Source organism: Ahaetulla prasina, chromosome 7, assembly GCF_028640845.1.
Source record: "Ahaetulla prasina isolate Xishuangbanna chromosome 7, ASM2864084v1, whole genome shotgun sequence".
NCBI lineage: Eukaryota > Metazoa > Chordata > Lepidosauria > Squamata > Colubridae > Ahaetulla > Ahaetulla prasina.
In genome coordinates, this window is record NC_080545.1 from 9,781,495 (window position 1) to 9,795,876 (window position 14,382).

At 44.2% G+C, this 14,382-nt stretch overlaps 2 protein-coding genes across 4 annotated transcripts in view; one reads left to right on the forward strand and one right to left on the reverse strand.

Moving 5' to 3' along the window:
* FBXL13 (F-box and leucine rich repeat protein 13) overlaps positions 1-1,759 on the forward strand; it is a 97,926-nt gene extending 96,167 nt beyond the window's left edge. The window contains exon 21 of the mRNA XM_058190493.1: positions 538-1,759. Within this exon, the coding sequence (XP_058046476.1) occupies positions 538-820 (283 nt within the window). The 3' untranslated portion in view covers positions 821-1,759. The remainder of the gene's footprint in view (positions 1-537) is intronic.
* Positions 1,760-1,933: 174 nt separating this feature from the next.
* Positions 1,934-14,382, reverse strand: part of FAM185A (family with sequence similarity 185 member A) — an 84,130-nt gene continuing 71,681 nt past the window's right edge. Inside the window, exon 7 of one of the 3 annotated variants that reach the window (XM_058189543.1) lies at positions 1,934-2,221. In XM_058189543.1, coding sequence (XP_058045526.1) covers positions 2,106-2,221 — 116 coding nt within the window. In that variant the 3' untranslated portion in view covers positions 1,934-2,105. The remainder of the gene's footprint in view (positions 2,222-14,382) is intronic. The other 2 variants (XM_058189541.1, XM_058189542.1) reach the window with 2 other exon arrangements.

The following is a 14,382-nucleotide window of genomic DNA, read 5'->3' on the forward strand; positions in this document are numbered from 1 at the left end:
TCAGAAAGCAGGGGCGACTCAGGAGTAAAGCCACACCTTGGAGGTGATTGGCCCCTCCCATAGGAAACAAAAGAGGAGTGAACAGGGAGTGGGTTTTCGCAGGAAACAATTCATTCGTTCCGTGACTCTGGGAGACTCTGTGCCAAGTTTTGCCTTGTACTGTGTCTGGAAACTTGTTACATAACAGCTTGCCAAGCGAGATAAAGTCTTTGTTGATAAATATTCCTTTGAAAAATTGTTTGGACAGGCCTTGCTGATTGTGAATGAAAGGAATTCACAGTCATGTAAATAAAAGAGGTTTTGCCAGGACCAAGACTCCTGCTTTTTAAGGGAGCCTAGGTAAGAACAAAAGGATGCAAAATGGGGCAAAGTTCACTTAACAACCGTCTCGCTTAGCAACAGAAATGTTGGGCTCAATTATGGCCATTAAGTCGAGGGCTACCTGTAAGTAACGAACCGGCAAGATCCATATTCTAGAGTCCTGAACCGCCTACTATGAAATCACTAATCACGCCATCTCACGCATTTTTATTTCAGGCCGGCTGTTTCAAATTACGCGCCGAGGCTCCAGAAATGCGAATATAACGATGATGAGCCGCCTTTAGGGTTCGGTTACGGGGTCAGCGGTGACGAATTGATGACGCCAAAGAAACTGAAAAAGCGTCGATACAGCACCATGATGGCGGCGCGACCGAGCGTCGTAGGGAGTTTGGGAGAAAAAGAGTTTGAACAAACCAAACTTCCTCTGGTGGGAACCATCGCAGAGCAAGCCGTGGAAGAAAGTTTGATCTCGCCAGGAAGCCTTGCAGAAGATCCTTAAAAGGTGTCCGATGTTTAAAACTCCCTAAAAGCCGCCAATCCTTTTTGTTAGCGGGGGAAAAAAATGTACCTTTTTTAAAAAAAGAAATGCTTTTTGTTGATTGGTAACAAAGTCCGTATCAAACAATATTCCTTTGTTGTTGTTGTTGTTGATGATGATGATGGTCTTAAAAAATTGGGAAGGAAAAGGTATGGCTTTTTTCTTTTTCTTTGGAGAAAACGTGGATAATAAGTTGTTAAAAGAATGTGTTGTGACTCCAGCCACCGAACCTGGCCCCATGCCCGACAGTGACTTAGAGAGTGAGGGGGAAGGGCCGGTAAGGCTTACCTCAGGAGCACCGATTCCTTTGACTCGGCTCCAGGAGCCAGAACCAGACCAGTCGGAGGACGTAATGAGGCCATCATCCCCTGATTCCTCCCTTCCCCAGGCTACACCTTCAGACCCAGCTGATAATAATAATCAAGTTTGGCTTGACCCGCGCTTCAGAAGATTAGAGAGGCGGCATCATCAAAAGGAAGGGTGGGACAGGAGCCCCACCCCACAGGATATATAAGGAGCTTTGGGACTGCTCTCGCTCCACGGGAAGCAAAGTTTAGCTCCGTTTCAAAAAGAGCTGAAAGTCTTGCTACATGAGTCATTTGTTTGAACTTTGGCGGGCAGCTGTGATTTCTCTGCCAGGACTGATAAGAGCCGTGAATCCGCTGGCTGAAGGCCAACTCGTGGGTCTGAAGTGGGGAAGGAGACAGAACAGAATGTGTTTGTCTGCAGCCTTAGCGTAAGCATTTGAAGTTGGTTGATTTTATTGATGGGAGGGGTAAAGAATGTTAATATTTTATGGCGATCAGAATTCCTTGCCTATATCCAAAAAGTTAAGTCGTAAGGTGGCAAAATGCATTTCCAAACAAATAATTGACATGACATACATACTCGTTCTGAGAGTCATAAAATCATAAAGTTGGAAGGGACCATGGAGGTCTTCTAGTCCAACCCCCTGCCCAAGGCAGAAAACCTTATTACTTATTACATCCTGGACAAATCTTTTCTTGAAGACCTCCAGTGATAGAGCACCCACAACTCCAGGTGGCAAGGAGTTCCACTGATTAATTGTTGTCCTTGTTAGGAAATTTCTCCTTAGTTCCAGCTTGGATCTCTCTTTAATGAGCTTATCAAAAAGATGAACATTTCTCCAATTCAAAGAAGTAACATTCACACTTTTATTATTAGGAAGTGTAATCTTAAGTGGTCACTTTTCATTGTTCTGTCTATATTCATAAAGTAAGTATTGTCAAGGAATCTTCAGTTTCAAAGATTGGAACCAGCTTTGACTTTTGAGATGGACTGTGCCATATTGTGTCTCAGCTTTAATACATTTTCCTTTTTCGTCTTTTTGATCCATGTGGCCTGGAAAAAAAAGAATACTTAGTTATTTTCGCACATTATTAAGGGTGTTCTATATTTTAATGTTTTCCACAAATTGGCTTGACTGAGTGAAACCATTATATTGTAATAGTAGGGCCTGCTTTGTAGGTGTTTAAAACTACATGGGCAATCAACCTGAGCAGTAATATATTGCAGAATAATGATAGTTCAATTTAATTTTTAATCATGGCTCCAAATAATTGAAAATGCACGGATCTTCCTTAATGGAAACACTCGGTAGGTAAATCTAGATTCCTTTGGTGTGGATGGTGACTATTTCCAGCTTTAGAGTCATATTTTCTATTGCTGAACGTTATTGATGACAGTGGTCAGACAAGAACTGGAGATAGTAATTGCCTGTGTCAACAATTCTGCACCTAGCCCAGAAGTATACAGTGTTCTCCCAACGGTTTTCCAAAATAATAAAATTAGAAGCATCTTTTGACAAGAGATGAACAGCAGGGGTGGAATTCAAAAATGTTAGCAACCCGGTTGCAACTCTGCCTGGTTGCTGGGTGGGCGTGGCCATCGTGGGTGTGGCCTACTCTGCCTCCTGCACCACAGCGGGGGGTGGGGCGTTTTCATCCTCCCCAGGCCCTGGAGGCCTTTCTCGAGCCCCCGGGAGGGCAAAAACGGCCTCCCCTGGGCTCCAGAGGCTGGAAATGGGCTCGTTTCTGGACTTCTGGTACTTCCGGTAGGCCTGTTTTTTGCCCTCCCCAAGCTCCGGAGGCTTTTCTCAAGTCTCTGGGAGAACAAAAACGGCCTCCCCCAGGCTCCGGAGGCTCTCCCAAGGCCAGAAACAGGCCCTTTCCAGACTTCCGGAACTTCTGGGCGGCCCATTTTTCGCCCTCCCAGAATCTTTGGGCGGCCCTGTACTTATCTGGCATCCAAAACGGGCCACGTGGAGACTCCTGGGAGGGGCGGGGTGGGAGAGGCCAGCCAGTCCTTGCAATTGCCAGTTCGGTGAACCAGATGTAAAATTAGCATCCGGTTCGGGCCGACTGAATCCTACCCCTGGTGAACAGAAACTCTGAATTTCTTACGCGTCATTTTTCTCTCCAAAATGAAAAAAATGTACCACCCACCTGCTTCCTATTCCTGTCAGCGGTTTTAACTTTTTCTAAAATATATTGGATTATACATATAAAACACAGAATGTAGGTTACGTAACACAGAATTACGTAGGTAAGCCCTCACCAATCTCACAGATGTAGATAGGGAATCAAACACCCTGCGTGCCTAGAAAGTTTGATTGTAACTGTATATAGATGACTCTATCTAAAGTGGCTCAGTGGCTAAGATGCTGAGCTTGTCGATCAAAAGGTCGGCAGTTCAGCAGTTCGAATCCTTAGTGCCGCGAAAGCTCCTGTTACTTGTCCCAGCTTCTGCCAACCTAGCAGTTCGAAAGCAGGTAAAAAATGCAAGTAGAAAAATAGGAACCACCTTTGGTGGGAAGATAACAGCGTTCCGTGCGCCTTTGGCGTTGAGTCATGCCGGCCACATGACCACGGAGACGTCTTCGGACAGCGCTGGCTCTTCGGCTTTGAAACGGAGATCAGCACCGCCCCCTAGAGTCAGGAACGACTAGCACATATGTGCAAGGGGAACCTGAACCTTTACCTTATAGATGACTCCCTCTGTACACTGAAGAGAATTATTAATATTTTGGTACCAACTCAAAAGGTAGCAATCTCTCAGGTAATGAATTCAGAAAAAATGTTCAAGCGTGTCATGAAACAAAGGGACATAAATAGCTCTAGCCCTTGACTTACAAATGCAACTGAGCTCAATTTTTTGGGTTGCTAAGCGCGACAATTGTTAAGTGAGTTTTGCCCCATTTGATGACCTTTCTTGCCACGGTTGTTAAGTGAATCACTGCACTTGTTAAGACGGTAACACGGTTGTTAAGTGAATCTGGCTTTCCCCCATTGATGTAGCTTTGTTGTGTCTTGCCCGCTCTCAGCGCAGCCGGGGTCTTCTTATCTGCTTCCGAACGCTGAAGAATGTCCTAGTATGCCTCCCGGCCCCAGCCCTGGCTCCATGCCCAGACAGGCTGAAGAGGAGGGGGCACCTCCCGGCCCCAGCCCTGGCTCCATGCCCAGGCAAACGGAGCAACTAGACCCCTCCCCCTCCCCCACAGCATGTGAGCCTGAGGGAAGTCAATTGCCAACAGCTGCCGACTGGAGTGACCCTCGCGTCAGAAGACTTGATAGGCGGCGGCATCAGAAGGAAGGGAGGGGCAGGCCTGGATAAGTGCTGAGTCATGGAGCCACACCCCATGCCATATATAAAGGATCTGCTTTCTGGCAGTCTCTGAGTCAGGCAAAGTTGAACATATCTTGCTGAAGTCACTTTCTGTCTCCTGCCTGCCTTGAGAACTTTGCTAGGACTTTGGCAGAGCTGCAGAGGCACGCCTGATTCGGATTTCCCTGACCCGGCCATCAGCGGAGGAGTGGGACACGACAAGCTTGTCAGAAGGTCGCAAAAGGGGATCACATGACCCAGGGACACTGCAACTGTCAAAAAATTTGAGTCAGTCGCCAAGGATGTGGCAATGGTGAAAAATAGTCATGTCCCCTTTTCTTTCGTTGCCATTGTAATTCCAAACAGTCACTAAATCAGTGGTGAAATGTAAAATTTATTACTACCGGTTCTGTAGGCGTGGCTTGGTGGGGGGATAATGTGATTGGGTGGGCGTGGCCAACTTTTTTTTTTTTAACTTTTAAAAGCATTTTTTCGGCCGAAGAAAAAATGCTTTTAAAAGTAAAAAAAAAAAAACTTTGATGAATGCGTGGCTCAGCTGGGCAGGGATTTTTGCTACCGGTTCTCCAAACAACCCGCCACCATTGCTACCGGATCGGGTGATCCGGTTCGAACTGGGAGCATTTCACCCCTGCACTAAGTGAACTATTGTAAGTTGAGGACTACCTGCATATGGTATTTGAAATGAAACAGAACTCTCTAGTTTGAAAGATAATTAAAATAGGGGACACTTCACCACTGGGATAAACTGGAAGCAATTTTTAGAAGTATTTAAGAACTTCCAGCTGCCATCGCAGTAAACATCACCAAATCTTCACTTTTTAAACGGGAACAGCTGGATTTTTATCCAGAAAATATTTAAATCCTTAGATCCAATTGGGTGACCGGATTACATTGGTTGGGTTCTTGTTTGCAGGGAACTCTCAACAGTCAAAAACATTTTGAAAATTATGGAGGGCGTTGAACTGCAATCCACGAATGCAGCAATTGCAATTGCTTAGACCAGATCAATTACTGTCTACTGGTTGAAGAAAGAAAAAAAAGAATACTACTTCCATTGACAAAACAAAATATTTATTGGAGCAGAAGGACTTTTTTTTTTTTTAACATGTTCGGGGCCCCCCGAAGACACAACAGTGTACAGATTTTCAGCTATGTTGCTGCTGCTGGATGAAAACTTCAGAATTAGTCAGCAACTAATTCACACTTACGACCTTCTGACCAGCAAAGTCAATGGGGACCTCAGGCTCACTTAACAGCCGTGTTAACTAAGTTAACAATTGCAACGATTCACTTAACAACTGTGTGGCAGGAAAGGTCGTACAATGGAGCTGTAGGAAGTCAGCACCCACTCCTCTCCTAGGAAAATGAGATATTTTAGGAAATATTAAAAGGGCAGAATATTTCCCCTAAAATGGAGGCGAAAACTCAGCCCCGTCCCCCACCTTTGCCAAAGGGCCATTAAGGCCTGGGTCAGTCTATCCTACATAACCAAGATCTACCTCCCTCTAGCAGAGCGATAGTAGGAATTGCCCAAAGCCCTTTCATCACATCATCACCCAACATGAGTCAACCAAGCCTGGGATATAGACAACCTACAAATTTACCCCTGCATGGCCCCATGGGCCTCTGACAACCAATCAGAATACAAGCTCAAATTCAAAGCCCAACAGAGGGCATAAAACCCAGGCACTCTCAGCATCTCTTCCCTTTTTGCCCAGGACCTCAAAACCATGTCGTCCTGTCTGCCATTAAAAACCATTTTTCCAATCAGCCACCATGTTTCCAGTTTCTTTCTTCCCCACTTGGAACTGAACCCAGATGGACATTTCTTCCAACGGAGCAAAAGTCACTTCAGGTATGTCTCGCTTAGCAACATAAATTTTGGGCACCATCGTGGTCGTAAGTCGAGGAACACCTGTATTCTCTCTGAATATTCATGCCTTGCTCCTCTTATGGCTTCTTCTAAGCTACTCGGCAACATTTTCACAGCAATTTTTCCAACACCATTCTAACCATCTTCAAGAGCTTTAAGACAGCTTAAGCAGCTGTTTCCTGAAATGAAAAATGAAGCTTTGTCTCGCTCCATACAAGCTGGAATCCAAGGGCTTAAATAACATTTTTCTGTGGTTATTATCACCGGGTGTTTTTTTTCCAGGATCTGTTTTCGGCTCCCAGATTTAGAATACAAAGGTTCGAGAGGACCCCAGCAAAGCTTTGTTAAAACGAGTAAAAAAAAAAAAGTTGGAAAGACGTTTGCGGTGGTGTGTAAAAACACTTAGCTAACATGATTTATGGGAAAAGCTCTTCATTCGGCAACTTCACCTCTCTCTGGAATGTCGAGTCGAAATTATTCATATCCCCTGACTGTACAGTATTAGATCATGGCCATAGTCCAGAGAAGGAAAACATACATCACCCAGACCATAGAATAAATCCACAAGAGGTATAACGAGGAACAATGGCAGAATAACTATTACGTTTCAAATAACAGTGGATTTAATATGTATATTAATATCATATACATAATGTCAACTCGCAAAGTATCCTTGACCTGCTCTCGAGTTGCCATAGGCCTGGGGGGATAGGAAACTGGTCGAAATGGCACAGCAGATGCACATTCCATGCTCATCACTCTCAAGGTTGTATCCCAGGGTTACCTACAGCAGCCGAAGGGGAGTGACCTCTACAATCCGCAAAATTGCTCCATTGGCGAATGTGATTGATGACACATCCTGGGGGGAGGGGGGAAACAGGGTCATAATTGGAGCATAAATTACGTAGGGTCAGAGCTGGCTTCACTTGGGAACGTGCCGACATGAAGCTCCTGATAAATAACTGGATTTCTTTTGAAGCTTGGCTCGAGACTTGTGATTTAATTAGGGCATCCATTGGAACTCTGACACATATGATTTGATTATTGTATATGACTGTTCACCCCACAGCTCTACCTGCTGTTCTCCTGCATTGTCTTCATATCTGCAGGGGGGGGGAAAAAAATTCCAGGAGTATTTTTTCTATATTGTGCAGAATTTTTTCCAACAGAGGTAGAGATCTGGAAATATTTGTAGCAGCATAAGAAATTTGCCTTTGTTGTGGCCTGTCGGCTGCCAGCCCCTCTGGCTGCCGAATCAGAGGAGGAGGAGGCAATGTGGGAGTCAGGGCCAGCATCAAGGCAACCTGAGAGCTCCGAGGGGGAGCTGTCAGAGAGAGAGACAGAGTCAGAGCCTAGGCTGTCCATCAGCCCTCAGATGGAGAGTCAACAGCCCCCATTTCTGGAAGTGGCTGATGAGGAAGAGGAGGAACAGCTGGGTCCAGTGCCTGACGCACAGGTACACAGAAGGCAGAGGAGAGGAGAGCAGTGGAAATCTATGGGCCGGTCCTTGGGATGGAAGAGCCACCGCTGCTAGCAAAGCCCCACCCTAGCTCTGGGGATAAATGGCAGGGGGCGGAGATGAATAGATGTGTGGCAGACAACTATTCATCTTCCGGTCAGACAGACTTGTTAGCCTGCGTTGAGAGAGAAACTCTTTGCTGGGGCTGCTGGCGCTCCTAATAAATGAATCATTGATTTAGGGTTTGTCGTGTTTGGGAGCTGGGTCAGAACAGCCTTGTTCTTTTCAGAGAAAGTGATCTGTATTTGCTTTAACCTGGACTCCATTGTTGAGCCAGGATACCACAACGGGTGTGTTGCAGAGAGCATGTTACATCCTTTTTTTCCTATCTTTGAGGCTGTTCAGTAAAAAAATGCAACTAGAGTGTCAAAATGAACGTAGCCCTTAGCAGTTGTTGGACTTCCCTTGATCATATAGGTAAACTCTCTATGCAGCTTTTTTTTTTTAACTCTTAACAACAAAGTTAGACCAATTATTTATGGTGGGAGTGTGCAAGTAGTAAACACTGCAGCTTGATAATGATTAATTCCGTACCTTTTAATATGAGCTTACAATAAGAGCTGAAGCAAACCTCTTTTTTCCACCCGCCCCTATTTTGGCCCAGAGTTTTCCAGCTGTAAACAGCTGTTTTCCGCTGCAATTAATTTATGTTATGTACTCAATGTCTTCCTACCAAAACATACCCAAAGCTTAAGTGAATATTAAAAAAAAAACAACCTTACAAAAATTGAAAACATTTGAATTTTTGAGCAACAGTATTAGAAGTCTGAAGGTTTCATACAATGCTTAAAAACCAAAGAAGTAAAAAATGGGAGATAGGCTGAATCTACAAAGGTAAATGAACAAGATTCTAAATTTGGATTTCTGTGGGTGTGGCTTGGTGGGCATGGCTTGGCTTGGTGGGTGTGGCAGGGAAAGGATACTGTAAAATCCCCATTCCCTCCCCACTCCTGGGGGAAGGGTTTTGCAAAATCTCCATTCCCACCCCACTCTGGGACCAGCCAGAGTGTTGTGACTCGTCCTCCCTCCTCTCCTCAGCCGAGCCCCTCCCGTCTCCAACTGGGCCTTTTATCAGACTCAGAGTCTGATAATGAAGATGAACGGCCTGTCATGATTCCAGCCCCCGGCCCTGGCCCCATGCCCGGAGAGGATCCAAGGAGTGAAAGGACAAGCCCGATAAACCTCACTTATACAGCGTGTGTTCCTTTGGCTCAGCCTTCAGAGCAGGAAGCCAGCCAGGTGCTGGAATTAACTGGACCTACTCCCTCTGACCCCTCCCTTTCCCAGACGCTGACAGCAGATCCAGCTGAAAACAATTCAATGTGGGAGGACCCTCGCTTCTGGAGATCTGAGAGGCGACGCCAGCAAAAGGAAGGGTGGGGCAGGCCTGGATAAATGCTGAGTCATGGAGCCACACCCCACAGCCTATATAAAGGACCTGCTTTTGGCATTCCAACCTTGAGTCAAGCAAAGTCTTATCTAGTTTGCTGATATCGGACCCTATCGCTGAAATCACAACTTGGACTCCTGCCTGCCCTGATAAACCTCGAAGGAACTTGGCAAGCTGCAAAGGCTTCGTTGCCAAGTTTGTTACGGACTTCCTTGACTCATTCGTCGGAGTGGGAGTGGGACACGACACAGAGGTAGTATTTGCCGGTTCTCCGAACTACTCAAAATTTCCACTACCGGTTCTCCAGAACTGGTCAAAACCTGCTGGATTCCACCCCTGGTGTTGCTTATGCAACTTCTCTCCAGGTCCAAAGAGGGAGTTTATGGCGTTCCACACTTTTCTTCTTTTTTTTTGGTATCATTTTTATTTTATTATATATATATATATATATATATTTGTTTACATTTATATCCCGCCCTTCTCCGAAGACTCAGGGCGGCTTACAGTGTATAAGGCAATAGTCTCATTCTATTTGTATATTTTTACAAAGTCAAACAATCTGGGTCCTCATTTTACCTACCTTATAAAGGATGGAAGGCTGAGTCAACCTCGGGCCGGGCTTGAACCTGCAGTAATTGCAGGCTACTGTGTTCTAATAACAGGCTCTAACAGCCTGAGCTATTACGGCCCTTATATAAAATATAAAATACAAAAAAAAAAAAAGAAGAAGAAAAGAAAATAGGAAATTAAGGGCGGGAAAGGGGATGGGGAAAAGGGAGTGTGAAATACAGGGGGAAAGAAAAAAAGAAAGGAAGGTATTGACTTCCAGCCAGAGGTGATAGTCAGACGGTTCGGATCAGTTCACCTGAACCAGTAGCGGAAATTGTAGGTAGCCCCGCCCACCCGACCCAGCTCTTTGCCATCCTATTTAGGCTTGTTTTTGAGGCCTGGTGTATGCGTGGAAGGTGTGCGCACCAGCAAAACACATGCGCGGAAGGCCGGGCGCCTGCGTGTGAGCAAAGTGCACACTCACTTTGGCGAACCGGTAGGGAAAATAAGTGAATTACCACCCCTGCTTCCAACCCTTCCCAGCACAGTACAAAATAAAGCCTATTCTATTCTAAACAAAAAAAGGATTACCGTATTTTTCAGAGTATAAGACGCTCCGGACTATAAGACGGACCTACCTTTTTTGGCGAGGAAAACAGGAAAAAGAAATCTGCCTCTGCCTCCCAGCAATTTTGCCTCGTTGCAGCAAACAGCAAACAGCCTGCTTTACTTTCATTTTCGTTTTCAGCATAGCTTGATTAGCACAAGAAAAAAATAAAATCTGCTCCTAGCAATTTACCTCCTTGCAGCAAGTGGCAAAAGCAATAGGCCATGGCAATCCCTGCAGCCTGAAACAGCTGAGAGTCGGGAGGCGGATCCAACAGACAATCAACTTGTGCTAATCAGGCTGTGCTGAAGCTGAAACGGGCTGTTTCTCCTTGCTGCTTGCTGCAAGGAGGTAAATTGCTGGGAGGCAGAGGCCAAAGGGTGGGGGCCGGCTACATTCGGTGTATAAGACACACCCAAATTTTCACGCCCTTTTAGGGTAGGAAAAAAGGTGCGTCTTATACTCCGAAAAGTACAGTAGTCATTTCTATAACACCAAATCTTTCCAATCAATAAAACCAAGATCAAAGTTTCATTTTTTTTTCTTCACAAGCACAAATTCCAGAAGTGTGATATCCAAATAAGAAAACCTATTTTCCTCTTTTAAATAAAGTAATCCATTGAACCATTCCTGCTTTATCTTCCTGGCTATGGAAATAACTGTGCGTTTCCACTATTCTAACACTATTCTTGTAGTATATAACACTATTCTTGTAGTATATAACACTATTCTTGTAGTATATTCTTGTAGCATGCGGCTGCGCGGGTAATAGAGGGAGCTACTCGTGGCTCCCATATAACACCTCTCCTGCGCAAGCTGCACTGGTTGCCGGTGGTCTTCCGGGTGCAATTCAAGGTGTTGGTTACCACCTTTAAAGCGCTCCATGGCATAGGACCGGGCTATTTACGGGACTGCCTGCTGCCATCGATAGCCTCCCACCGACCTGTGCGCTCACACAGGGAGGGTCTCCTCAGGGTGCCGTCAGCCAAACAATATCGGCTGGCGACCCCCAGGGGGAGGGCCTTCTCTGTGGGAGCACCTACCCTCTGGAATGAGCTTCCTCTGGGGTTACGATTACTCCCCGACCTCCGGACCTTTCGCCGTGAACTCAAGACCTTTCTCTTTTACCGCGCAGGGCTGGCCTAAATATTTACAGACCCCTCGCATCCTGGACATAAACTGTTTCAACTACTACTCTCAAAACGACGCTATAGAGCACTGCACACCAGAACAACTAGACACAAGAACAGTTTTTTCCAGAAGGCCATCACTCTGCTAAACAAATAATTCCATCAACACTGTCAAACTATTTACTGAATCTGCACTACTATTAATCGTTTCATAGTTCCCATCACCAATCTCTTTCCATTTATGACTGTATGACTATAACTTGTTGCTGGCAATCCTTATGATTTATATTGATATATTGACCATCAATTGTGTTGTAAATGTTGTACCTTGATGAACGTATCTTTTCTTTTATGTACACTGAGAGCGTATGCACCAAGACAAATTCCTTGGGTGTCCAATCATACTTGGCCAATAAAAATTCTATTCTATTCTATTTTAATTGGGGCTTTTTATCATTTCTTTATTGTAGTTTTAAATGGGGTTAGCCAAATTGAATAAGATTTTTTAAAATTGTTTTTAATTCTATTTATAAAATTGTTTTTATGTTGGCTGTAAACCACCCTGAGTCCTTCGGGAGAAGGGCGGTATAAAAATCAAATAAATAAATAAATAAATAAATAAATAAATAAATAAATAAATACATAAATAAATAAATAAATAAATAAATAAATAAATAAATAAATAAATAAATAAATAAATAAATAGTAGAAAATAAATGCCAGATGGGTCTGGTTAGTTTCCTATTTGGGAAGCCGACCCCCTCCCCCAGCCCAAATCATCAAGGAAGACCCATGTTGTTGCTGCTAATGGTTTATTTTTACACTTCCAAAATAAACTTTCTGGCTACGGGTTTCTTTCTGCCAATACGAACAGCACAACCTTATCAGCTGCACAGTTAAGGCCATTCTTATAAAAATAAAATAAAATCACCGGTCAGCCAAGTAGACTTCCTTACCATTAACAAGGACATTCCTTAACCGTGACAAGCAAGGTCAACCTATTTTATTCGGAGCTATGTAGCCTTCGGTCTAACGGGCTCCATTGGGAGCATGGAAATGAGGAACGAAAGTGGCTTGCAAGTCCGGCCAAAGTTTTTAAGATAATAGGAAACCGGACACGATTTGGATGAAAAAAAAGTATATGGTAAATTGAAGAGCAAAGAGATACATCATGTTACAGATATATGGAGAGGCTTGGTTTGGTCAATGTGTGTGGTTTTGCTCTCTCTCTCTCTCTCTAGCTCTCTCAATCACTCTCTCTCTCTCTCAATTTTTCTCTGTCTCTGTCTGTCTCTCTCCATTTCTCTTTCTCTCTCTCAATCTCTCTCTCTCTTTTTCTCAATTTCTCTCTGTCTCTTTCCATTTCTCTCTCCATTTCTCTCTCTCTCAATCTGTCTCTCTCTCCATCTCTCTCTCTCTTTTTCTCTCTTAATCACTTTCTCTCTCTCTCTCTCTCACTCTCTTTCTCAATCCCGCTCTCTCTCTCTAGCTCTCTCAATCACTCTCTCTCTTTCTCAATTTTTTTCTGTCTCTCCATTTCTCTCTCTCATTCTCTCTCCATTTCTCTTTCTCAATCTGTCTCTCTCCATCTTTCTCCATCTCTCTCTCTCCATCTTTTCTCTCTCAATCACTCTCAATTTTACTCAGTCTCTCTCTTTCTCAATTTCTCTCTCAATTTCTTCCTTTCTTTCTCTCAATCTGTCTCTCTCCATCTCCCTCTCAATTTTTTCTCTCTCTTGATCTTTCTCTCACTCACTCTCTCTCAACCTTTCTCTCAACCCCACTCTCTGTCTCTCTCCATCTCTCTCTCCATTTGTCTCTCTCTCCATCTTTTTCTTTCTTAATCACTCTCTCTCTCTCAATCTCTCAACCTCTTTCTCACTCCCTCTCTTTCTCTCTGTCTCTCAATCACGCTCAATCTCACAAGAGAAAGAGAGAGGGGGGAGGGAGGGAGAGAGGGAGGGAGGGAGAGAGAGAGATTTTTAATTAAACCAGGCATGTCCAACCTTTTTGGCTTGTCTGAGCTGCATTGAGTGAAGAGGAATTGTCTTGGGCCACATATAAAATATATAATATAGTAACTATTGCTAAAAATCATATAATGAAGTTAAAAGTTTACAATCTTGTGAGGGCCGCATTATTAGCTGTCCAGTGCTATCTGTGGCCTGTGGGGTCTGGGAAGGACACACCTGCAAAGCAAGAAAACATTTGATTCTCTTCCATATTACAAATGCGAACATACTTCAAATTTCCCTGAGGAAATTTGTGCGTGCGTGCGTGTGTGTGTGTGTGTGGTTTTGCGCTCTCTCTCTCTCTAGCTCTCTCAATCACTCTCTCTCTCTCAATTTTTCTCTGTCTCTGTCTGTCTCTCCCCATTTCTCTTTCTCTCTCTCAATCTCTCTCTCTCTTTTTCTCAATTTCTCTCTGTCTCTTTCCATTTCTCTCTCAATCTGTCTCTCTCTCCATCTCTCTCTCTCTCTTTTTCTCTCTTAATCACTTTCTCTCTCTCACTCTCTCTCTCAATCCCGCTCTCTCTCTCTCTAGCTCTCTCAATCACTCTCTCTCTTTCTCAATTTTTTTGTCTCTCCATTTCTCTCTCTCTCTCTCTCTCCATTTCTCTCTCCATTTCTCTTTCTCAATCTGTCTCTCTCTCCATCTTTCTCTCCATCTCTCTCTCTCCATCTTTTTCTCTCTCAATCACTCTCAATTTTACTCAGTCTCTCTCTTTTTCTCAATTTCTCTCTCAATTTCTTCCTTTCTTTCTCTCAATCTGTCTTTCTCCATCTCTCTCTCTCAATTTTCTCTCTCTC